General features: G+C 57.9%; 1 protein-coding gene across 5 annotated transcripts in view; it reads right to left on the bottom strand.

Annotated features, from left to right (window-relative positions):
* Positions 1-1,341: 1,341 nt before the first annotated feature.
* Positions 1,342-23,191, bottom strand: part of SSBP3 (single stranded DNA binding protein 3) — a 159,226-nt gene continuing 137,376 nt past the window's right edge. For 2 of the 5 annotated variants that reach the window (XM_036255327.1, XM_036255326.1), the window contains exons 3-15: positions 22,068-22,148; positions 21,118-21,177; positions 18,288-18,354; positions 18,110-18,186; positions 10,965-11,029; positions 10,305-10,353; positions 9,735-9,770; positions 9,204-9,258; positions 7,035-7,105; positions 3,276-3,354; positions 3,031-3,059; positions 2,789-2,890; positions 1,486-1,994 (exon numbers count right to left, since the gene is read on the bottom strand). In XM_036255327.1, the coding sequence (XP_036111220.1) occupies positions 1,965-1,994; positions 2,789-2,890; positions 3,031-3,059; positions 3,276-3,354; positions 7,035-7,105; positions 9,204-9,258; positions 9,735-9,770; positions 10,305-10,353; positions 10,965-11,029; positions 18,110-18,186; positions 18,288-18,354; positions 21,118-21,177; positions 22,068-22,148 (801 nt within the window). In that variant the 3' untranslated portion in view covers positions 1,486-1,964. Of the gene's footprint in view, positions 1,995-2,788; positions 2,891-3,030; positions 3,060-3,275; positions 3,355-7,034; positions 7,106-9,203; positions 9,259-9,734; positions 9,771-10,304; positions 10,354-10,964; positions 11,030-18,109; positions 18,187-18,287; positions 18,355-21,117; positions 21,178-22,067; positions 22,149-23,191 lie in introns of all 5 variants that reach the window. The other 3 variants (XM_036255323.1, XM_036255324.1, XM_036255325.1) reach the window with 3 other exon arrangements.

Raw genomic sequence — 23,191 nt, 5'->3', positions numbered from 1 at the left:
CAAAGACGGGAGACCCAAACGGCCTTTAAAGTGCCCCCGGATGTCTGAGTGGGACCGGGCGGTCTTCCCTCCAGCCCACCTCACCAGGCCCTGGTCCTCTCCACGGGAAATGCAGAACATGCGGGAGGAGAAGGCAGGCGCCTGGAACAAAAACAAAATGTCGTGCACCGGGGACAAAAACTGCTCAATCCGTTGTCTTGCGTTTTGTAATCAGTATAATAAACTCCCACCCACGTTCCCCCAAACATGTCAGGAAGGGCTGCGGAAAAAAGATGTCCCTTTAATAAAACGTTATCAACATATATCGTACACAAACTACAATGTATCATAATTACTTTTTTTCCTCTCTTAATTCAGAACCAGACTACAAGGTAAGAAAAAACACAGAAACAGCTACAATGTTCCCAATAATCCGCACAAGGTCTTTTTTCAGGCAGATGATATCTCACATAATATGATATACATGGATCAGAAGGGGGAGAAACAAAGACCAGCTACGGGGAGGGAGAGGAGGGGGAGTAAATGTACAAAGAATTCGGTGTCTCCAGGGCAAGACACAGAGGTTTCCATGGGGGTGCTGAGGTGAGGGAGGCCCAGTCACCCCTCCTGGGAGGGGACAGGCTCCACTGTGGCGCGTGTTGGTTTTTGGAAATAAAAACAGGACCGGGAACAGCTCGTCGGTTTGGTGGCTGATGTCCCCCCACCCCCACGGCCATTCCAAAGTCTTTCCATCCAGTTCCAAGCAGATGCAGAACGATTCTGGTCAACAGCCCATCTTTGAAAAGGAGGAAGAATTAAGAGAAAAAAACAAAAGCGAACCCCAAACGGCAGCCCTACACTGCCAGCACCCACACCGAGGACGAGGACGGTGCAAGGGCTACGGGATGAGGACGTGGAGGTCAGTTTCCATGTCCCAGGTCATAGCCATCCTGTCAGGGGTGGCCTCTCCCACTGCGCTCCAGGCCACCACCCAGCTGGCAGGACTCTCGCTGGGAAGCGGTGGGGGCGGAGGGGCCGGGGCGGGGAGGGTCCAGGAGAGGAGGGAGCAGTCCTGGGAACGCAGGTGTGCCCGGTGGCAGCCAGTCTCCGCCTGGCGCAGTCCTCAAGGCCTTCGGGCGGCCTGGCCCCTCCAGCCACGCGATGGGGTGGGGGTGGGGTGGTTTCTGGGGTCCAAGCTGTGCAGCTGCTGTCACCACCTTAGCCAGGAGAAACTAAGCAAACCCCCGCAAAAAAGACACAGGTCCCGTCCCCCCATTACCCATCTGTACAAGCCAAAAACCCTAAGTAGAAAAGGGTGACTTCCTTTTTCTTTCCAAAAAAAGGCCTTTTGAAAGAAACCACTGGTTGTAAACTGCCCAGTTTATTATTATTATTATCTTTAGGTGGCTACAAAGACAGCGTGAGACCTCACGACCCTAGACTAGGTTTCCTGGTGAAAGGGCTTGGGTACAGACAGCAGGGCTTGTTGGTGTGTTCTTTTTTGTGTCCTTTTTCCTTTTTTTTTTTAAAGAAGAAAACAAAGTTGGTAGGGGTTAAATGGGCTGGGGGCTTGCAAGAAGCTTCCTTTAAAAAAGAAATTCCCCCTCAAACCCCACCCCTGAAAATAAAAAAATCCCAACAACGGTAAAACCCCAAACAAAAAACAACAAAAAAGTGTCATGTACATAAAAGATCCTTTTGGGAAAGGGTAGGGGGTGGGATTTTTCTGGTCATTGGCTTGAAATATATTTTTATTTTGAGTTTTGTCCTTCATGTTTTATGGAATAAAAAGTTCGGCCTTTTTATTGCATGAAACTAAAATTGGGAAAGGTGGGGGAGTGGAGAGGAGGGCAGGGCGGAGGGGGAGCGGGAGACGCCCCTCCCCCAGCTCCTGGGTAATGACACCTCACTTCTTCCTGCATAATGTCTGGCATCTTCCCGCCTGCAATGCCGGCTCTCTCAGCATCGGAGAAGAGGAGGGGGAATCACACACTCATCGTCATGCTTGGAGAATACTGGAAGGAGAGAAGCAGAGAAGGGGGGTCGTGAGGGCCGGGGAGTGAGAGACTTGTGAAGGTCTGGTTGCATCTAGTTGGACAGGACCAGGCTGGGGCCTGGCTGGGCTGACACTGGGCGGGCAGGGCGCCTCTCAGCCCCAGTCTGTGCCCGTCAGGAACTCCCTGCCCCCTCTATGAATTGCCCAGAATTGCCTAGCCTCGTAGCTGCAGAAGCAGGTGCCCTTCCCCACTCCTCTCCCAACCCACCCCTGCCAGTGCTGCAGCTTTCCCGCAGCTGGCACAGGGACTGGGGACCGGGAATGGTGAGCCAGGGTGCCCGGGGTGGGAGTCAGTCTGGGTTGTCAAACGCTGCTTAACCATGAGGTTGTTACTTCAAATAAGACTAGACAGAAGCCCAGTATGGAAAAGATGGTAGCCCCTCGGCAGCGAGACCCCAGGCAATCAGTTTGTATGAACCTTCCTCCCCAGGACAGATGGCGATGGACTCCAGGAGCTAATGACCCAGTGGGCCAGAGCCCAGGCCTCCCACTCCCAGCCCAAGGCGTTTCCAGTCACACCAGCTGAACCGGTGCCCGAGGCACGGCGCTGCAGACCACCCTCCAGCAGGATGGGCCGCGGCCAGGTCTGGTGGCGGCAGCAGGGAAGGTGAGAGGCTCACGACATGGCTGCTGGGACACGGGCCCAGGGGGCAGGTCTTGGCCAGGACGCTCTGAGATTTGTTCAATAGTCCCCGGCCCCCCGGAGGGAGCAGATACCAGCCCGGGGTGAAATGAGGGGGCGGGCACACTCACATTGTCGTTCTGGAAGGAGTGGAGGAAGTTCCCTCCGAGCTCACCGTCGTCTCGAGGGGTGCCTGGAGGGTTGCTAATGCCACTTATGTTGTTGGGAGAATTCTGCAGGGAGAAGGGAGGTGGTGAGCCCGGGCCCACAGCCTGCCAGCCGGACGGGGAGAAAGGCTTTCTGGGGGGGAGGGGGTCCCAGAGGTGACGCAGGGTGGGTTTGCTCAGGGAGGAGACATCAAACGCACACTCACTTTTGGAAGTCCATCTATGTCACCTGACCCTGGAAGGAAAAAAGTCCCAGTCAGTTTCCTGCCCACTCTTCTGTGGAGGGGCCTCCAAACCCTTCCACCTGAATCCCACACTATTTCCGGGCAGAGAACGTTCCATCCTGGCGGTATCTTTCCCTCAGGACCTTCCCAGGGCTGCGGCCCAGGCCCCGCTGGGCCAGGGGCTGAGGCAGAGAGAAGGCGCCCGGCGCGGCGGGGCAGCAGCTCACCTAAGGATCCGTTCATGTGGTGTGGCTCCATGCCGCCCATGCCTCCCATCGGGCCTTCTGAGCCTGGACCCATCGGAAACTGAGAAAGAAGCACAGTGCGCGGCGGCTGAGTGGGCCACGCTCTCAGGCTCACAAGCCCAGCTGCCCCGTGTCCTGACCTCAGGGAGCTTCCACAGTGGGGGTGGGGGCTCCTCTCTCACACACGCAAGGCAGAACAGTGGGCATTTAGGTTGTTTCTACTCTCTGGCTATTATGAATGATGCTTATGAACATTTGTGTACAATTACCGCGGGGACAGGGGTTTTCCTTTCTCTGGGGTAGATACCTAGGAGTGGGCTTGCAGGACCACACGGTGACTGTTCAGCCCTTGGAAGAACTGCCAGGCTATTCGCCAGAGCTGCCGCGCCACTCGACATCCCCACCAGCAAGGCGTTCAGTTCAGGTTCCAGTTTCCCATCCTTGGCAGCACTGTCATCATGTCTTTCAATTGCAGCCTGGTGGTATGAAGAGTACCGCGTTGTCGTTTTCATTTGTATTAGTGCTGAGCTTTGTTTCATTGTTCGTTTTTCTTCGGAGAAATGTCTATTAAGCAGACCCTTGGCTTATCTTCTCACTGGATTTTGTTTAATTATTGAGTTTTAAGAGTTCTTTACGTATTTTAGATTCAAGTCCCTTATCAGATATAAGATCTATAAATATTTTTTCCTACTCCACAGGTGCAGGCTGACAGTGTCCTTTGAAGTACAGAAGTTGTCAATTTTTATGAAGTCTGATGCATCTCCTTTTTTGTTGCCACTTGTGCTTTTGGTGTTGCAGCCGAGACGCCTTCGCTTACCCCAGGTCACAGAGATGTACTCCGTGCTTTCTCTGGCTGCAGCGTTAGCCCTGCCGTGCAGGCCCAGCGTCTGCCCTGCAGAGTGCATTTCTGGGTGTCGGCGTTAAGGAAGCGCCGGGTCCTCCGTTCTCTGTCAACTCACCAGATGTGCCAGCCGTCTCAGAGGCCCATCGTTCCTAACACCCCGGAGCACACTGGATGTCAACAGCAGGCAAACCTGTCCTCCTCAGGGCACACGGTTTTAAAGCAGAAAGGTAATTTGAACTTGTGAGATCAAAGTTGGATTCCAATTAAGTTATAGTTTTAATAAAGAAATTGAGGAAGTCCTGTTTAACCCCTTACTGGTGATATCTTTTGAGTTCTCAAGCAGTCTCATTTCCAAAAAATGAGTCATTCCTTTGGCTGAATGAGATTTGGTTGCAACCCCTCCTCCTCCCCCACCCACGACCCTGAACAGCGCAGGTGCGGCCCGTCCGCTCGTCATCTCGCTCCTCACAGCCTCTGAGGACCTTCCGACAGCCTGGAGGCACAGCGTGTGCAGTTCTACTCGACTGTGCGTCCTTCCTCCATGCTCGCCTCAACGCGCCTCCCGGTGAGAGGGGGACATCACAGCAGGCCAGCCTTCTAATCTTTCCTGCGGCCAGCAACAGTGATGGCCATCCTGTGGGCAGGTGCCTGAGGCTCCGGATTTCCATCAAGTCAAAAACCTCATTAAGGGCATCGGCATGTTTTGAAGAAACTGACAAGTAACCACACACTTTCACAGGGAAGCCTGATATCACAGGTCAGCACACCACACCCTTTGGTAGCAGCGTGGAGGGCAAGGTGGATGGGAAATTTAGCAGGCAAGATGTTTAAGACTAAATGGAATTTGCCAAACTGTCTACTGTCTGCCCAATATGCGACAAACGAGCCAAGTCTAGGTTCATATTTGGACAAGAGAACCACCACCTGTGATTTATGTTTTCTTCACAGAAATCAAGGTGACGGCTCAAAGCTCCCGTGTTCAAGTCCGAGCTCGCAGACCTGGGGACGGAGGTTGCCGGGACCTGGTGCAGGGCGTTAGTGCTGCAGGAAGCCCGCCCGCCCGCCTGCTGGGCAGAGCCCAAAGAAGCCACCGCACCGTGAGGGCCAGTTCGCCGTCAAGATCCCCGGTGACCCAGAGGCCGAGCCGCAGCCTCTGCAGGAGCTGTCACCTCCTCTCGGGTCAGGGAGCAGGTAAGCGGCCGGCATGGCGATGGGCTCCGTCAAGGGGGCACGTCCAAGGGAACCCAGCGGCTGCTAGTTTTGACCGAGCTCTGGTGTCCCTTTGGGTTGATTTAGAAGGATGTCTCCGCCCAGACGGGTGGTTCAGACTCCAACGCACCTTCACACTCCTGTGTGGTCACAGCCTCCTCTCCTTTCCGGCATCTGGGCAGGGCCTCCCTAATCCAGCTCTGCCCTCCCACCCCGCATCTTCCTGGGGCTCCGGGTCGTGCTGGTGCTTCAGTGTTCTCACTTTCATCATCTGAGCCCTCAGAAAGCACGGAGCCAATAGGCACAAGGTGGGAGACGGAGCCTGTACGACCCGACAGCACACCGGCCCGTCTGCGCCAGCGCCCGGGGCTGCAGCGCCCTGGGGTGGCACCCCTGGGAGCCACAGGCCATGACTGCCGGGACAGCAGCCGGGGGGAGGAGGGCTGTCAGCACCGTTTCCACGGGACACTGAACACAGTGTGCCCAGTGCCTGTGCTTCAGCCGCTGTATAGGCCCTGCCCTTTCCCGCCCAGCTCTCGGTGTCCTGAGATGTCATCTCCGAGGACGGGGCTTTCAGAGCTAACACCCAGAGGGCTGGCCACCCAGCGAGAAGGCAGGGCTGGTGGGAGGTGCCGGGTGTGCAGAAGAAGGGAGGGAGCGGGGTGGGGGCTCCGGCGTGACATGTGGTTCCCACCACGCTCAGTCACATGTACCTACCGCCCTGCTTGGACCCCCGGCGGCGGTGGGGCCAGGACGCTCACCGCAGGGCCACAAGCAGCTTGAAGCACAGTGACCAACATGAGGCCGCTCACAATCAGGGGTTAGCACATGGGGGTGGTTTCGGTGTCACATTAAGAACTGAACCCACCAAAAAATAAACAAAACGTCCCAAAAAGCCATAGAAAATTTGGGGACCTCAAGGCCACCCTCTGGTCCTGCAGTCCCCAGACTGCTGATTTGGTCACAGGATGGCTGGGCTGACATGGAAGGGCTGTCTGGAGGTGGGTGGACCAGCACTGTCCTCGGGGAGTGCCCAGGTGGGACAGAGACAGGCGAGAGCCGCACAGTCAAGTCCCACAGGACATGGGACAGAGGGACAGGGAGCAGGTGATCACAGAACAGGCAGAATTTAGCTGCAACGTCACTGAAGGTTGGAATTTGAGAGGCCAAGGAAGACAGGAGTGGCTCCCTGATAAGGACACAGCCTGAAGAGAGACAAGGAGGCTGCAGGGGCAGGAGTCACAGGGCCCCCGAAAGAGCCGGAGGCCCAGGGCAGGCAGGTCCCCAAATGGGCCATGGGCTCCTGCCGCGGCCTCCACTCAGCTCCGGGGCCAGGGAAGCAGAGCCAAGGTGAGGGGCTGCCCAGGATGGCACAGGCAGCCAGCTGGGCAGGGACCAGCCTAAACCCCACTGTACCCCACACAGGGCGGCAGGGGTCCCCTCAGGGGGTCCAGGGCCCCACTCCGAATGGAAGAGTCGGAGTCACCCTTCCCCCCACCCCCACCCCCCAGCAGCTATGAGATGGGAACTGAGGTGCCCAAGAGTTAATCACTTTTCTGATGGTTTATTTTATTCATCTTTGGAAACAAATGGCTGAAATCAATTAAACTTGCTTCCCCCTCAGCTGATGAAGTTAATTATGATTTGTTATGGTATCTGATGTGTAAATTATTAGAAAGCAGACTTACGTTGGCCCGGCTGCCTCCAGGCGGCACCGGATTAATCATTGTGTAGATGTTGTCACTGGAATTTGTTGAGTCTGTGGAACAGTGGAAACCCGCACGTCGGGTGATTAATTCATTTCTTAATTAAAACAAACTCGTGGCACTTGAACTCATTCTTTTGTATTTTATCACCTAAAATTTCCTTTAAGTACCGCCATTTTCTGGCTAATTTGTATTTAATGAAGATTCACAAAGTTTTTAATCACAGAAAATTCATCTGTGAAAACCACTCAACCCTGAAACGAAGGATTTCAGGGTGTCTGGACAGCAGTGTGGACAAGGCAAAGGGGGATACAGGTTCCAATTCTTGTCTCCCCACCCCAAACCAAATCTGGGCACTGGCTGGGACAGCCAGATCACCACCTGTGTTCTCCCTAAACCTGTCCAGCCGTTTTAGTCAAATCAGGGAAAGAGAAACGCCACAAATTCCCTGGGGGCCAGCCTGCCACCCTGATGGGGCTGGAGGGAGAGGCAGGGACGGGGCTGGAGGGAGAGGCAGGGACGGGGCAGGAGGGAGAGGCAGGGACGGGGCAGGAGGGAGAGGCAGGGATGGGGCTGGAGGAGAGGCAGGGACGGGACAGGAGGGAGAGGCAGGGATGGGGCTGGAGGAGAGGCAGGGATGGGGCAGGAGGGAGAGGCAGGGACGGGGCTGGAGGAGAGGCAGGGACGGGACAGGAGGGAGAGGCAGGGATGGGGCTGGAGGAGAGGCAGGGATGGGGCAGGAGGGAGAGGCAGGGACGGGGCTGGAGGAGAGGCAGGGACGGGGCTGGAGGAGAGGCAGGGATGGGGCTGGAGGAGAGGCAGGGACGGGATGGAGGAGAGGAGCGGAGGGGCTGGAGGAGAGGCAGGGACGGGGCAGGAGGGAGAGGCAGGGACGGGGCTGGAGGAGAGGCAGGGACGGGACAGGAGGGAGAGGCAGGGACGGGGCAGGAGGGAGAGGCAGGGACGGGATGGGAGGAGAGGCAGGGATGGGGCTGGAGGAGAGGCAGGGACGGGGCGGGAGGGAGAGGCAGGGATGGGGCTGGAGGAGAGGCAGGGATGGGGATGGAGGAGAGGCAGGGATGGGCGGAGGAGAGGCAGGGACGGGGCGGGAGGGAGAGGCAGGGATGGGGATGGAGGAGAGGCAGGGATGGGGCAGGAGGAGAGGCAGGGATGGGCAGGAGGGAGAGGCAGGGACGGGGCTGGAGGGAGAGGCAGGGACGGGGCAGGAGGGAGAGGCAGGGATGGGGCTGGAGAGGCAGGGATGGGGCAGGAGGGAGAGGCAGGGATGGGGCTGGAGGAGAGGCAGGGACGGGATGGGAGGAGAGGCAGGGATGGGGCTGGAGGAGAGGCAGGGATGGGGCTGGAGGAGAGGCAGGGACGGGGCTGGAGGCGCACTAACACTTGGAGCAGTTTAACGGCCAAGTCTAAATGTAGGTCATACAGATGCAGCAGCAGAAAGGAGTCGTCGGAGTAGGAGCCGGAACAGCTCCACCCCTGCAGCTGAGCAGCTTCCCTGCTATGGGGAGCCAAGGAGGAGGGGAGGCAGGACCCCTCCAGATCCCCAATTAGCCAGAAACTTCTCCTTAGGAAATCAGCTAACATGTTTATATCAAGAGCCGGCCCTGAATTTCTCAGGCAGAAATCCAACCACCTCTCACTTTTTATTTCTGGGGTGGGTAAGGACTGCGTGCTGAATTCCTCTACTGGTGTATGCTATTCTTAGCTGGCAAAGAGGCACCATTGTGACAGTGTGTGATGGTTAAGGAAAAAGGGAGAAGGGGTCTCCTCCAGAGAGGACCAGAAGCCAAGAGGCATCAGGAGAGAGTTCTGGCCCCAGGCTCTAGAACCCAAATCCCTTTTCCGTTTCCTAGACAAACACACAACCAGGACAAGGTTCTGACGTGGAGCCGAGGCAGTGAGACCCTGTTCCCAGCCCTCCCACTCTGCTCCTTCAACCAGAGACGAGGCATGACCTGGCTGAGGCACCGGTAGTTTCATGGCACCAGAAGCCTCAGGTCCCCAAATCCCCGACGCCACAATGGTCAGTGTAGAGTGTGCTGCTCAGGAAGACTGGCCAGTAACCCTGGGCTCTGCCCCTGTGCCCCCCAGGGCTCCCTATGCCCCAAAGGCACCGCTCCCAAGTCCTCTTACCTGCAGGACTAGGCATGATGGGTGTTCCTGGGGGGCCACCACCGCCAGGGGGTCCCTGGAGATAAGATAGACACTGACATCAGAAACCCATGGTGGTGACACGTGGGGAGAGGCCACCGAGCTCCGGCCATGACAGCAGCCAATGCTCACCCGGGGCCCAGCTGGCATTCCACTCTTGCTAAACCTCCATCACTACGCAGAGCCCGAGTGTTTAAGCCTTAGGGGACTGGAGAGCTTTTCTTTCTTTAAACTGCAGGGTGTGTGTGTGTGTGCACACATGTGTGCTCACATGCATGCCAATCAGTGCGACCAGAGGCCTGTGCTGGAAGCCAGCCAACCCACTGGTCAGCCCCAGCATGGGGATCCCAGAGCCAGGTCTTGTTTGGAAACTTCTGGACACCCAGAAGGTACGAAGACCTGAACACTGACAGCGAGCTCTAGCACAACTGGAACCTGTGCTCAGAACGTGGTCTGAAGGAAGGACGGGGACCTGAGCAGTCCTCCCGCACACGCAGCGCAAACCCCACTTACCACGTAGGTACCGGGTGATGAGGAGGAGTATGGAATCTAGAAATAAGAGGCGGGGGAGCCACGCGTCAGAGCCACTTCCTCTGACAGGCAGCACTTTTCGGTTTCCAAACCCACCTAAGGATACAACCCCATTCTTGATGGGACAGGCTATGGAACCCACCAAGCCCGCTGGGTAGCTTCCCTAGGAGGGGCGGGGGTATGAGCTGATCCCCACAGCCTTGCAGGGAGCCTTGGGGGGCCTTCAGTTCCAGAGGCAGGAGGCCCCCGCTCTGTCCTCCAGACTGGACCCGTTCCCCGCTCCCTCCTCCGGGCGCTGAGGCTGGCCCTGCGGGGTCTCTGAGCCAGGCTCTCAGCTCACACCCCGTTTCCGCAGAGGGGTGGCTGGGCTGCGCACAGGCTCGGACCCAGCATGCTGCTCCAAGCCTCCGCCTACAGGCAGGCTTCTTGCAGGCATCAGGGAGTGGCTGCTATATCTCTCCTGCATGTTCCTACCTCCCACCCGGGGACAGGAACCGCCCTGCACCCCAGAGCCCCTCCCTGGCAAACACCAGCCACCCAGCCGATACTCACTGAGTTCGCACTGTTAGGATTGGGCCAGGGTCTGCCAGCTCCCGGGCCCCTGACAGAGGGAGAGAGAGATGGAGACAGTGAAAAGGGGCCTCAGCTCCAGGGGTGGTGCCAGCAGGGGCACAGCAAGAGGGCCGGACTGTCTAACGGCAAGTCCTCTGCACCAGCCCAGGGCCTGCGCGGCCAGCTGGCTCTGGGGTTGTAATAGGCAGAAGTCTACAAACTCCTAGACATTACACGGGAAACTGGTGACGCACATAACGTGCACTTGCCCAGGGATCTATCACTGCAAAGGGGTCAAGAAACACTAACGCGCTAGAACAGTCACACAAGGGCTCCAATCTGGACCCTTCCACTTTACGCTGTGTGAGCCTGGGCAAGTGACCTCATCTCTCTGGGCCTCAGTCACCTCACCTGTCAGTGGGAGATGACAGTAACCGCTCACAGGGTCACCATGATCAGGTGAGCGAAGCCACGTTAACATGCTGAGAACCGTGCTGGGCACATAAAGCCTGCACTGGGGGGGTCTCATCACCACGTCACTGATGAGGAGACCGAGGTCCAGAGAGGTGCCAGTGATGGCGAATCACAAGTGCTCCAGGAGGGCAGCAGAGGGTGGGAAGCCACGGGCTCTGAGCCACGGGCAGGTCACGTTTGCCTTACATGTTAATCCCGGGCATGGCGGGGCCGAGGGAGTTGGGTGGTGGTCTCATGCCGCTGCCGTAATTCTGCAACGATAACCAAGGGTCAGTCTATGAGAAGGAGAAGGGGAACCGGAGAGAAAAGGAGGGAGGGAGAACAAACAGACAGAATATAAGCGAGAGGGTTAGTCTGTGGAAGAATCTGATGAGAAAAAATAACACATTTGTTTGAAAAGGTGGAGGGAGGGTGGGAACCAAGTGATGGGATCACAATGACAAGCCAGCACAGAGGGACAGTCACAACTCAATGCAGCTTCAAGGGCTTCTCTAACGCACAGGGACAGCAAGCAAGCCACTCACACCTCTGGGCCTCAGGTCTCCGGCAGGAAAGGGGGCGGACTCGGTAAGAGATCTGACTGGGGAGGGCCAGCCACCCTGACACTTGGAGGAGGGACTGCCGGGGCCAGGCCGAATGAGGAAGGGGAACAAAAGCGCCCGAGGCCTGACCTACAGCTGTCCCAAGGCCTGGCATGTACAGACACCCCACCTTGCCCAGGTCTGGGTTGTGCCCCCACCCCCGGATCAAGTTGCCTAATCCAGGCTCAGTACGTGGGGCCCTGAACAGGCGCAGTGCCCGGAGCAGGAGGACGTTTCTTTCCTCAGAAGGAATTTCTACCCCGTTGGAGAGAAGAGTCCAGGTGGAATGTGGAAACTCCAGTAACCCCAGCCCAGCTCAGTCTGCCCCACTGAGGCAGAGCGGGGTGGGTCACTAGAGTGCCCAGACCAGGCCTTTGCCTGGGTCGTCTCCCGTCACAGACAGACCGGACTCCCCTCTTCCGGTGCTGTCTTCTGGGCAGAAACAAATGCCTTGCCTCCCTTCTTCATGGGGTGGAAGCCTCCACAGCCTCTAATGCCCACTCAGATGGCACCCCTGTGAAGCCTTCCCCGCCCACCCCATCGGACTCCCGTAAGGCCCTGCACCGTGCCTCGTCCCCTGCCCGCACCACACAGGGTCATGATCGCGACCACGTGCCCCCTCTCCCACCAGACTCGTGTCTCTGGAGACGGGAACTGTGTCTGAATGGCCCTCGCAGCCCGTCACTCCCTGCACCAGCTGGCACGGCCCAGGTGCTGAACTGGTCCGTGCAGCATGAGAAGTAACACGAGCTGTAGCGTGAGCTCTGTCCTTGTGAAAGAATCTGAAAGAAGTAGGTGGAATTGATGGCAAAGGAAGAGCCAGAATTAGCTGTTCTTCACCGAGCACAGAGCATGATTTATAGTCTCTGGTGTGGTCCTTACAACAACGCACGAGGCTGGTATTACCCGTTCCACGGAAGAGACCGAGGGTCTCGGAGAAAGAGATTTGTGCAAAGTCAGGCAGCTGGGTTTAACCTGGGTCTGCAAGCCCCCAGATCTGCACCCTGCGCCACAGCCTGAGAGGCTGGGGGGGGGGGTGTGAATTAGGAGGCTCGGAGCCAGGGCTACAAATCCAGAGCCAACATCAGGCTGACGATGAGTTCTTCAGCCAGGGACATCCCCCAACCTCGCTGCCTCAGGGCCACCCACCCTGCGTGGTCACTCACAGAGGGGGCCTGGAGTCAGGAATGGCCAGAGGGGGCGTGGGCAACGACAGGAGCAGTGCTGGGCTGGCTGGCAACGAGCGAGCTTGGGTTGGGGGAGGCGGGGCAGCCGCGAGGGCCCTCGGGTGGCCGGCACTCCCAAAGCCCGCAGGCCCCTGCCCAATAGGGGGTGGTGGGCACCTGCCCTCGAGCACACAGTGGCAGGTTCAGGGGGACACGCGGGGGCCAGGCCCACTCTCCAGAGATGTCACAGGGCAGTGAGCAGAGGCACAGATTTGGCATCAGAACGTGGGGGAGGTTACACCCTGGCTCAGACACGTGCTGGTGACTTTGGGCAAACTACACAAATAGCAATAACGCTTACTCCATGCCAGCCTGTGCCACATGCTCTTTATCACCTACATTTAGCCACCACAACCCCATTACCACGCCCACTTCAAAGATGAAAAAACTGAGGCACAGAAACAGTGGCAGCGCCTCACGCAGCTACGCTGGCAGACGTGGGACTGGGCTGCCTCGGCCACACCCGGACCAAGGGTCAGAGGCCACGACGGCTCTGAAGTGCTCTGTGGTCCTCAGGTGTACTGATTCGGGATGTCGGCCGTGGAACAAACGCCAGAGCCCTTGATGCCGCCTTAAGCATCACAGAACCTGGGCTCTTAAAGGACCCTTTCTAAGCCCCAAGTGCAGCTACAAACCCTCCACAAATCTCAGCCGCACAGTGCTCCCCAGAGCAGGAGGCTCAACCCCTCTGGAGGGCAGCCCACTCCCCAGAGGCGGAGGCGGGGGGGGGGGGGGGCCTTCCAGGGACCACAGCTGCTTCCTCCTGCTGCCCCGCCCACCCAGGAGTGACCTGCACCTTGGGGCACAATTGGGGAGTGAGGGAGTGGGCCCTGGAAGCCCAGGACACTGCTGCACAGAGGGGAGGTGACAAGTAGGGTGCTCGCCCCAGAAAGAGGCCAGAAGGTGCAGTAGGCAGCCCTGGAGGCTCTGGGCACCACCTACTGACCCTGCCCCGCCTTCAGAGCCTCCCAAAGCCATCCCAGAGAGCTGTGCCCACCGGGTTCCCCCTACTTTGGAAGCACAGACCCTGGAGGACCACTCACACCTTCCCGTTTCACAGATGACAAGCTGGAAGACCAAGGAGGCTAAACACATGCCCAAGGCCACACAGAAAGTCACGGGAAAGTAGAGCTAAAGTCAGGGTTTGGGAGCAAGTTTTCAGTCACAAACACCAGCCTTTTCAGAGGGCAGGCGGGCTTGGAAGCATGTTTTCGGAGACTCAGGTGACATGGTCCTCCCTTCTCCCAGTGCCCACCTCTGTGCCCAGGTACTGGGCTGCCAGACCCCAGCTCCCCTCTGCTCTGCAGGGACAGGTGGCTGAAGACAGAGAAGTTCTCAGAGCAGCCACGGAAGGGCCACATCCACGGGATCTGTCTCTCCAACCTCTTGCCTTCGTGTCCACATGGGCACCCAGACCCTGGACAGAGGGATCTGCTCCACAGTCGGGAATGACGGGCCCTCCTGCGGAGACCTGAGTCAGGCCCACCCGCTTGGTCTCAGCTCTGTGCAGGGTACACACCAACTTGGCAAGTCACCCCGACGTCAGTACTACTTCCCAAAACGCCTGGTCAGGGGGCTCTTCCTCGGGGCTGCCCATGGCCTTCTCGGTGCTGGCTTCACCTGACTGCAGGGGGACAGCCGTCCAGTCTTCAGGACAGGCCTGTCAGAGAGGACTTCTGGCTGCCGGGCAGCTTCCCAGGCCGCGGGGCCTGTCCTCCACCCCTCTCTACCACACAGGAGCCTGGCCACCCCACACTGGGAGGCCACCCAGGAAATTCAAGTGGCCCGCTCCCTCCTCAGCCAGACTCTGAGTGCTGAGACCAGGGTCCAATCCTTCCACCTTTCTGGAGTCTGCCAGGGGCACGTGGACGGTGCGGACCGGCAAAGACATGCTGTTCCTCCCACAGGGTGGCACAGAGCGTCCCAGGGACCACGGGTTACCCTCCACCTGGACTTTCTCACGTGGAGTCGGGCCAGGAGGGCGGTCTGGTGACTCTAGGCCGTGCTGACTCCACCCCCACCGGAACCAGAAATGCTTCAGGGCCACAGCCCGTCGGGCCATGTGCCCCTCCACTGGAACCCGCACAGAAGCCCCTGCAGAGTCAGCCTCGTTCTAACAGGACCCACATCTGAAAAGATTCCCGAGAGGTCCCACCCGACGTGACGCATACACACTCACAGCGAGAAAACAGTTAGTTTTAGAAGGGGCCACGGCCTCCTCCTGGGCACTGCACTTCCCCAAACCAGAGTACAACCCGCCTGAGGGCTGGGGCAGGGGCAGGGCCATGCCGGTCTGCTGGCCCCTCAGGCTGAAAGGCAACACGGGGTCCACAAGAGCAGGTTCACCCCACGTGGATCTGACATCCGTCAAGTAGCGCAGACCACCCTGTGCCCACTGCTCGGGCAGGACCGCTGCGGACCGGCACTGCCGCCAGCATCTCATTCCCCACTCGCGCTGCCGCCGGCATCTGCTCTCGTGCCCGCGTGGCGCTGCGCGCTCAGCAGGGCTTTCCACAGGCTGCCTGAGGGCGGGCACCTCCTGGCGGCTGAGCCTAGGCCCACCTTCAGCTGCTGTTCTGGCCAACCTCACGAGGAGCCCCATGAGGCCACCACCCGGCCACCCCTTTTGCAGATGAGGGACTGAGGCCCAACCAGGCCGAGCCATGGCCAGAACTATGTTCTTGTCCCTTTCCTGTCCACTGGAAGTGACCGGGGCCGCACCCTGAGGGACAAGAGAAAGGAAGGGATCTGACATGCAGAGAATCCGTCCTCTCCCCTCTCTCAGCCTTGGGGTCCAACCTTCCCGGCTCGGCAGTGCCCTCCACGGCTGACCCCGACCCCGTGATCTGTCCCACACCTCAACCTTGCCCGGGCCCAAGTCCCACACAACAGCAGGCCTTTCTGCCCCCCAGCGAGGAGCTGGTACAGACATTCCGGGCTGCTCTGAGGGATCTGGCTCTGGAATTCAACACCGAACCCTCCATACCCAGAGGGTTACAGAAGACAGAGCAAAAACACTTAAGGGTCTCCATGCTGATAACATAAAGTAAAATAAAAAACAGGGAAGATGCCCTGGCCAGTTTGGCTCAGCGGTTAGAGCGTCGGCCTGCGGTCCGGAGAGACCCGGGTTCGGTTCCCGCTAAGGGCACGTACTTCGGTTGCAGTTTGTCCCCGGCCCTGGCTGGTCGTGCGGGTGGCAGCCACTCGATGTGTCCCTTCACGTCGATGTTCCTCTCTCTCTCCCTTCCTCTCTCTCCCTCCCACTCTATCTGTACAAAAAAAAAAAAAGGAAAAGTATCCTCGGGTGAGGATAAAAAAAAAACAAAAAAAAAAACAAACAGGGAAGATGTTTTCAGGGCCCCTGAGCTGACAGGGGTGGGGTGGGGAGGGGAGGCTCAGGTGGCCTTACCCTGTGCTAGCATTTCCCTCCCCTCAGGCACCCCTCAGGGCCTACAGGAAAGCTCCACCCTGCACCCCGCTTGGGGAGGCCAGGAAGCCACCCTGGGCCCAGGAGGCCTTGTTTGGAGACCTCGGCCTTCAGTGCCCTCGCCCCTCCTTAAAGCCGCAGAGTGGGCCGGGCTGCTGGTCAGGGATGCCGGAGACACCCCGAGGCCAGGAGGAAGTCCTAAACTTCCGGGACACTCTGCTCTCAGCCAGTCTGATAATGTCCATTCCCAGCTTCTAGAACCCCAATATACTAATGGCCTTGGCCAGGAAAAATGAAAATAAAACTGAAACTATAAAAACAATCACCAAACCTAGGCAACAAGAATCCTAAACACTGGTTTTGAGCCCCCAAGTGGGAAAACATCAATTCCTCGCTAAGGGGCTGCCCGGTGCCGTGTCCTGGCAAGAACTTGACCCTCCCCTCCCCTCCCCTCCTCACAGGCTGCCCTGTGTCCCCCTAGGAGGCGGACATGGGTCTCCTTCCCATTCTCGAGGTGCAGCCACTAAGCCTCCAAGAATCCAGAGGAACGGGCAGCGGACTAGGATAGAGTTTTCCTGCCCCCGACTCCATCCTCTCCACCCCCCAGATGGCCTGGAAGTCCGAGGCCACTGCAGATTTCTGCACCAAGAGCCCCTCTCATGTGCCGTGCAGGCTGGGGGGACCCGGGGGAGCTGGCCCTGCCGCAGATTCTGCCCCTCCCACGGCTCCTGGGCTGACCCCTTTGCATTCAGCCCCAGACGACCACTTGGCAGTAGCGGCCACTCTGGTGGGCTTAAGAGGAGGCTGGCAAAGACATGAGCTCTGGGAGAGTTGAAGAAAGAAAGAAAAAAACACAGAAAAACCGGAGCTGCAATGAGTGTGGGCTTGCCCCTTTTAGGATTGTGGGGCCCACGGAAGACAAGGCCTCCCCTAACATTTACACCACAGACGAAGCATCACCAAGAAGAAGCGGGCTGGACGCGCCGTAAGCACCCTGGAGAGGGAGCAGAGGGCGGGCCGTGGGGCGTGCACAGACGCCTCTTCCTACACGAGGGAGGTGTGTGGGGGATGCTCCACCACCCCTAGGGAGCCGGAAAAGTGTGGAGGGACAAGCAGGCTTCTGGGCACAAAAGGGAACGATCACCCTGGAACAAAACCTTTCTTCTCTCGCTACATGAAACTCCCCTCCCCTCATCTGGACTTTGAGCTGCTCTCAGGCAGTCGGACTGCAGGTAATTCCCAAGGAGGGAAGAAGAGAGCAGCCTGTGTCACAGCTCCTGCAGGGACAGCCACACTCCAATACTAGGAAGAGCGGGAGCCAACCGTGAGAAGGCTCTAGACCAGGAATGGCCTGCCAGACCCTGCCCGATGGCCCTGTGGGACCCCGTACCTGTGACAGGGTACAGAGCTGGGTCATAAGGAGCGAACGCTGTGTTGTAACTGTAAAGAGGTAGACAGGACACTTGAAATAATGTCTCTCAGGGGTTTATAAATGCTCCCCCCCCTTTTTTTTTTTTTTTTGCAAATAGACCACTCTGGTCAAAAGAGATCTTAGGCAGGACCCCAGTAAATGAAACAGGTAAAAGCTTGAGGTTGAAGTGAGCGGGACCTGGCCAGCCTGACCTCCTCTCGCCTGGACGGGCACCGCAGAGAACCATGCAGAGAGACTCCCTCCCCACCGGACAGGTGGGGATGGAGGCCTGTGGGGGCCCACAGAGGGCAGTGATTTGTCCACGGTGAATGGGCAACAGAGCTGTGGAGCATGACCGGCCGTGAATGGGAGGAGGCTTGGGGATTCCCACAGCCCCACCACTGCCTGGGTGCCAGACCCTCTGCCTCCAAACTCCTCAAACCACGTGCTAGCACACCCCTCCCCTGGAAGGGCCTGTCAACCAGGAAGGAGCTCCCTGGGGGTCCCTCAACTCTGCCTGCCAAGGGGGCTGCTCCTGCTCTGCGCAGAGAGAGTAGCTGGGGACCCGGTCACCCCCCTGTTCTCACCCCGGCAAGCTGAGCGACGCGCAAAGACAGACTGTGGAGAGAGGAGAGAAGGCGGGGGCACACAGATGGGCAGGGGAATGGATGGACACACAGGGTTACCTGTGGGCCGGGGCCCATGGGTCCCATGCCTCGGGGAGGGTTCATTCTCTGCATTGATCCTCCCATGTTGGGGTGCCCTGCATGAGAGAGTAGGTGAGCTGTGAGTGGCAGAGGCAACAGGAGGGAGAAGGAGCCCCTCCCCACTCCCGGCCCCGGGCAGCCCGCCCAGCCCTCTGACCTTGTTGTCGTGTGGGGTCCATGGAATTGGGCAGCAGTGGCTGGGTCCCAGGAACTCCTCCCGGAGGCTGAAAGAGATGTGAGACCCGAGCTGAGGGTAGAGGGACACGTCTGCCTGACCCAGCTCCCCACCTGACCGTCTAGGGCTTCTCATGGCCTCCCAAGACCATTCCTGCTGCCTGGGGCTGGGAAGGCGCCTGGGAGCGGCGGTGAGCTTGAGGGCGTTAAGAGCCCTGTGTGTGTGTGGGGGGGGCGGCGCATCGCTGGGAGAGGAGGCTGCCCTGCCCTGTCGCCCCAGCCGCTGCCTGCCTCACCGCCCTCGCCCTCGGAGGCAGCCATGCCTTGCCCCTTCCTACCAAGCCCAACCCTGTCTCCTTGGCCTCATGGAGATGCGACTCATGTTATCCCCACCTCCGAACTGGGAATCCAGAGGCCCACTAGCTACAACCCTGTGACAATGGGAGGTCCTTTCTAAGGGGAATGGGGAGGAGGTGACTTTGAGAATGAAGACAGGGGAAAATGAGGCCCAGAGGCCCAACTGTCCTCAGGAACCGACTGGCAGAGCCAGGATGAACACCCAGGACTCCTGACGCCCTCTTGGGGGCTGGGATATTCCTTGAGCCTGGTTACATCTGAGGCTGTTTGGTTTGGGGGATCCCAGGATGCTGAGGTGGATGGAGCAGCTGTGGGGGTTGGGCAATCTCAGGGAGGCAGGTAAGAGGCTGGCCTTGCAGGATTTCGTGGCAAACCATTGACCCTTGACCCTTCCATTCCTGTCCCCCAGGTGTCCTTCTCATCACCCTAAGCCAGGAGGCCAAGTGACCCTGCGCAAGTCCTGCTGCCTCCACCTGCCACCCCCCCCCCCCAGGGCAGGGTGGGGGGTTACTACCCCAGAGGCTTGTTTGACTGGCAGCCCCAACTGAGGCATGCTCCAAGAAACCCTCAGGGGGGACACCTGTGAAAGAGCCCCCCCCCCCCCCCAAGGACAAACATCTCTCGAATTCACAGCAGACTGGGAAATCAGTGTCACTTGGCGGGAAGTTGGGAAGGTTGGTTTGTAATACCAGGTATAGATAATGGTTTATTCTCCACTTGCTTTGCTGGGTACTTGCTCACTGACAAACAGAAACACGTCTCCTCTAGTGTCCCTTAATGGTGGGAGGAAGGGCCACAACTATGATGAGGCAGCATCTGTTCTCGCCCTGGGGCAGCAGCCAGTTCAGGCCAAGGAGGGCCCTGCGTGGGCAGGGGGAGAGTTGCTGTTGGGGCCCATGTGAGGCTGGCAAAGGAGGCCCACTTGGTGACTGGTTAAAACGAAGGGAGGTGTTGCCCTGGCCGGTGTGGGTCAGTGGTTAGAGCGTCGGCCCCCGCACTGAAGGGTCCCGGGTTTGGGTACTGGGCAAGGGTTAGGGCAAGGTGCAGGAGCAACCAACAGATGTGTCTCTTTCACATCAATGTTTCTCTCTCTCTTTCTCTCTCCTCCTCCCTTCCTCCCTTACACTCTCTCTAAAAATCAACAGAGAAAAAATCCTGGGGTGAGGACTAACAACACAAAGGCAGGGCCCAACTTCCACAGCCAGGAGAGCTGAAGGAGCAGGTGCACAGCGCAGGTCGCGGTCGGAGCCGGAGAGGGGTGGAGACTTCGGGAAGTCGCTCCCCAGCACTCCGACCCTCCGCCTCCTCACCTGTGAGGTATCCATGGAGCCCTTTGCTCAAAAAGCCAAGCCTCTAATTCTTGTCTAAATTTGTCTCCATGTCAGAGAAAACAGGAAACAAAAGACTTTCGAAGAAAAAAAGGGGGGGGGCACCTGATAGGCAATTTAACTTCAAAGTCGAGGCCCCTGGTTATGAGCATCTCTGTGGGCCCGGCCTCGGCTCACTCAGGGGCTCGCTTGCGGAGCCTTGAGAACGGAAGGGCTTACTCAGCGAACCCCAGTCTGCCTGGCGACTGAACCCCCAGCTCCGAAGGCAACAAGGGCTGGGTGCACTGGTGTTGCTGTCAGGTGTTTTTAAGGGCTGTTGCAAGGTCACTTGAAAAATTATACATAAAAAATATTTCGGTATAAAAGGAAACTTCCTTGAAGTTTCTTTAAGGCTGTCTATCCTCAAACGATAGTCGCCCGTACCGCACCAGCTCCCCTCCCGCCTGTCGACGGGCTGAACTGGGATGGGCGGCATGGAGGCCGAGTCTCCGGACCACCTAGAATCGCCAGCCCCGAGGGGCCAGCGTAAGGCACACAACCCCGGGCTGAAAAGCCCTCCCCGTAAGCAGCCCACTTTCCTAATTACACGAACAAATCCTTCCTTGTTTGCAGCTGGATCTGGGAAGCAGGCAGACATTGCTGAAGACTCCCCAACGTCTTGCTCCGCTGCCTCCCAGGCTCCCGGGCTAAGCATTCCTATGGGCCATTTCTCCCCTTAATAGCAGGGTTCTCTTTACCAGCCTGGCAATCCTCAAAAGCTTCCAGGAAAAAATGCACATTGTCAATTAACTTCATTAAGGAGGAAGACCCTTTTCCAAGAAGGGGCGGGATGGGAGGGGCAGGGGTGTTACCACCTTCCCTAGAATAGCTGAAACCCCGCCTTCCCACCCTGGCTGCTCCTGCCGCTGCCCTCCAAGGCTCCCGGGGGACAGGCAACACGCTGGCAGGGGCTGCACCAGGGCGCAGAGTGGACGCAGGGCCCTCTCCGGGATCTGCTTGTACAGCTCCCTTGTTAAAACCTGTCCCTCCAACTCCCAATCCTTTCCTCACACTCTAATGGGAGTCAAAGTCCAACTGGGGTCAAGGGTGGCCGAGTGAGAGGAGAGAGAACATGAGAAGGTACGGTACCTGGTTTCCCATTCTGATCGGGGGCCTGGGGCCGCCTGCGTATCTCGGTGACATAAAAGGCTGCAATTACAGGGAATTAGTTCAATGACAGCCCGTACTCCCGCACAGGGACAAACACAAATGCGCTCCACTCCACAAGGTCCAGTTTTGTTACAACCAGTGATCTTTTAAACTCTCTTCCTCCCGGTGGCCTCTCCCACTGGGCAAAACTTCCTTTGGGCGAGGGAACAATAGGTGTCCCACACAGGGGACTCAGACGCCGCATCTGTTCACAGAGTCAACTGGGTGATGGGCAGCAGTTGGGACTTTGCGCAGGATGCGGAAGAACAGTGACATGGATGCGGGCAAAGGAGGACAACCTCTGCTCTCGGGAAGGGCCGATAAGAACCAGAACAGGAACCCACGAGTGCGTCTTCAGGGTGCGCAGACAAAGCTGGACACGTGAGCACACGCGCGCACACAGAAACCAGTGACGAGGGGGTGGGGCGGGGAACGAGGATTCCAGGGGACACACAATGGAAACGGTAGGGGACAGCGGGCTCCCTAACGTATGCAGGGAATGGGCAGGAAGGCTTTCTCAGCAGCGAGTGCACAAAGAAAAGGCTAGGGATGCAGCTTTGGTTACAAACGAATGGTTAACCAAACTCAAAAACCAAACCAAAAGTGAGAGAGGAAAAAACAAAAACGCAAAGGCCACTGACAAGGTCACAGAAATGTTTTTCTTTTCTTTTGGTTTTGTATCCAAGCTGGGTGTGATGTCCAAGGAATGAAGACTCTCTTTAGAATTTTATATATATATATATATTTTTTTTTTTTTCAAAAGCACTTTATTTGTCAATCAAGCTCGAAGGCAATGGCAAGAGCACGTTTTGATTTTTGTTTTTCCTCTGCTGGCTCTGTCCTCCTGGTGCCCCGTGCCCCCCAGCGGGTGGGCGAGCCAAGTGCGTTACCTGACTGTGGGGTCCCATCATGCTGCTGGGATTGTGGGGTGGAGGCTGTGCGTGCGGCGAGGGCTGTGACCCCGGAGGACCCTGTGAGGCCAGACAGTAGAGGCAGGTTATAGATCACAGCACATGGAGAAGCGCAAGAGAAGCTTAAAAGAACAAAAATTAAACCAAAACGAAGGGTGGGCGGCGGGCGGGCGTGCGGGCGGCGGGCTCTGGTTGGCGGGGAGGTGCGAGCTGCTGCCTAGGTCGCCGGCTCACTGGTGGAGAGTGGCGAGCGGGAGGGAGAGAAGCTGACAAACACCTTCGTGGGATTTACGGGAATGAAGAATCAAATCAAGCAAAGCTCCTTTGCCAAAGCACGCAGGAGCAGGGGCCTGGGCACCGACCAGTGTGGGAGTGGAGTTTGCCATGTTAAATACGTTGGTTGGCGTGGGCGAGAGAGACTGACACTCTGCAAGGCACTCGGAGGCCCTGTCCTCAAGGAGCTCCCAGGCTGGGAGGACACACGGTCACCGGTGCCCAGAGGTCAGCCTACCACTGGAGGCTGAGTGGGAGCAGACAGGAGGCGCGGGGCCGAGGCGGGACACGGGAACGAAGAGGAAGAGGTGGTTCCGGAGCGCCCACTCCACGCACTGCACTAATTCACCCTCATGTGAAAGCGGCCCCATGAGGTGGGGTGTCTCAATTCTATTTTTACCAATGAGGAAACAGAGGCTCAAGGGATGAAGGGACTTGGTCATGGCCACACAACTGGGAAGTGGCAGAGCCAGCACGAGAAGCCTGGTGGGTCCAAGGGCCACCTCAACCCCTGCAGCCCAGAGTTGGAGTGGGCAGGTGCAGAGAGGAGTAGGGGGATGGGCTGCAGGCCCCTAACTACCAGGTGGGTGGGTGCAGCGGCTGGGCTTCCCACTCAGTTGGTGGTGAGCCATGCACAGTTCCAAGCTGACCCCCAAAGCCCTGGGCAGTGCTGACCTCAATGCCCAAGGAGAAACGGCAGATGAATTCACTTAAACCATGGGGTTGGTCCAACTGTGGGTTGCAACCTATTCGTGGGTGGAGAAATCACTTTAGTGGGTTGCAACTATTGTTTTTTTTAAAACCTAGGAACAGAATTTAAAAAAATAGAC

Source organism: Molossus molossus, unplaced genomic scaffold (genome assembly GCF_014108415.1).
Source record: "Molossus molossus isolate mMolMol1 unplaced genomic scaffold, mMolMol1.p scaffold_m16_p_12, whole genome shotgun sequence".
Taxonomy (NCBI): domain Eukaryota; kingdom Metazoa; phylum Chordata; class Mammalia; order Chiroptera; family Molossidae; genus Molossus; species Molossus molossus.
This window is presented reverse-complemented; position numbering and strand designations above follow the sequence as displayed.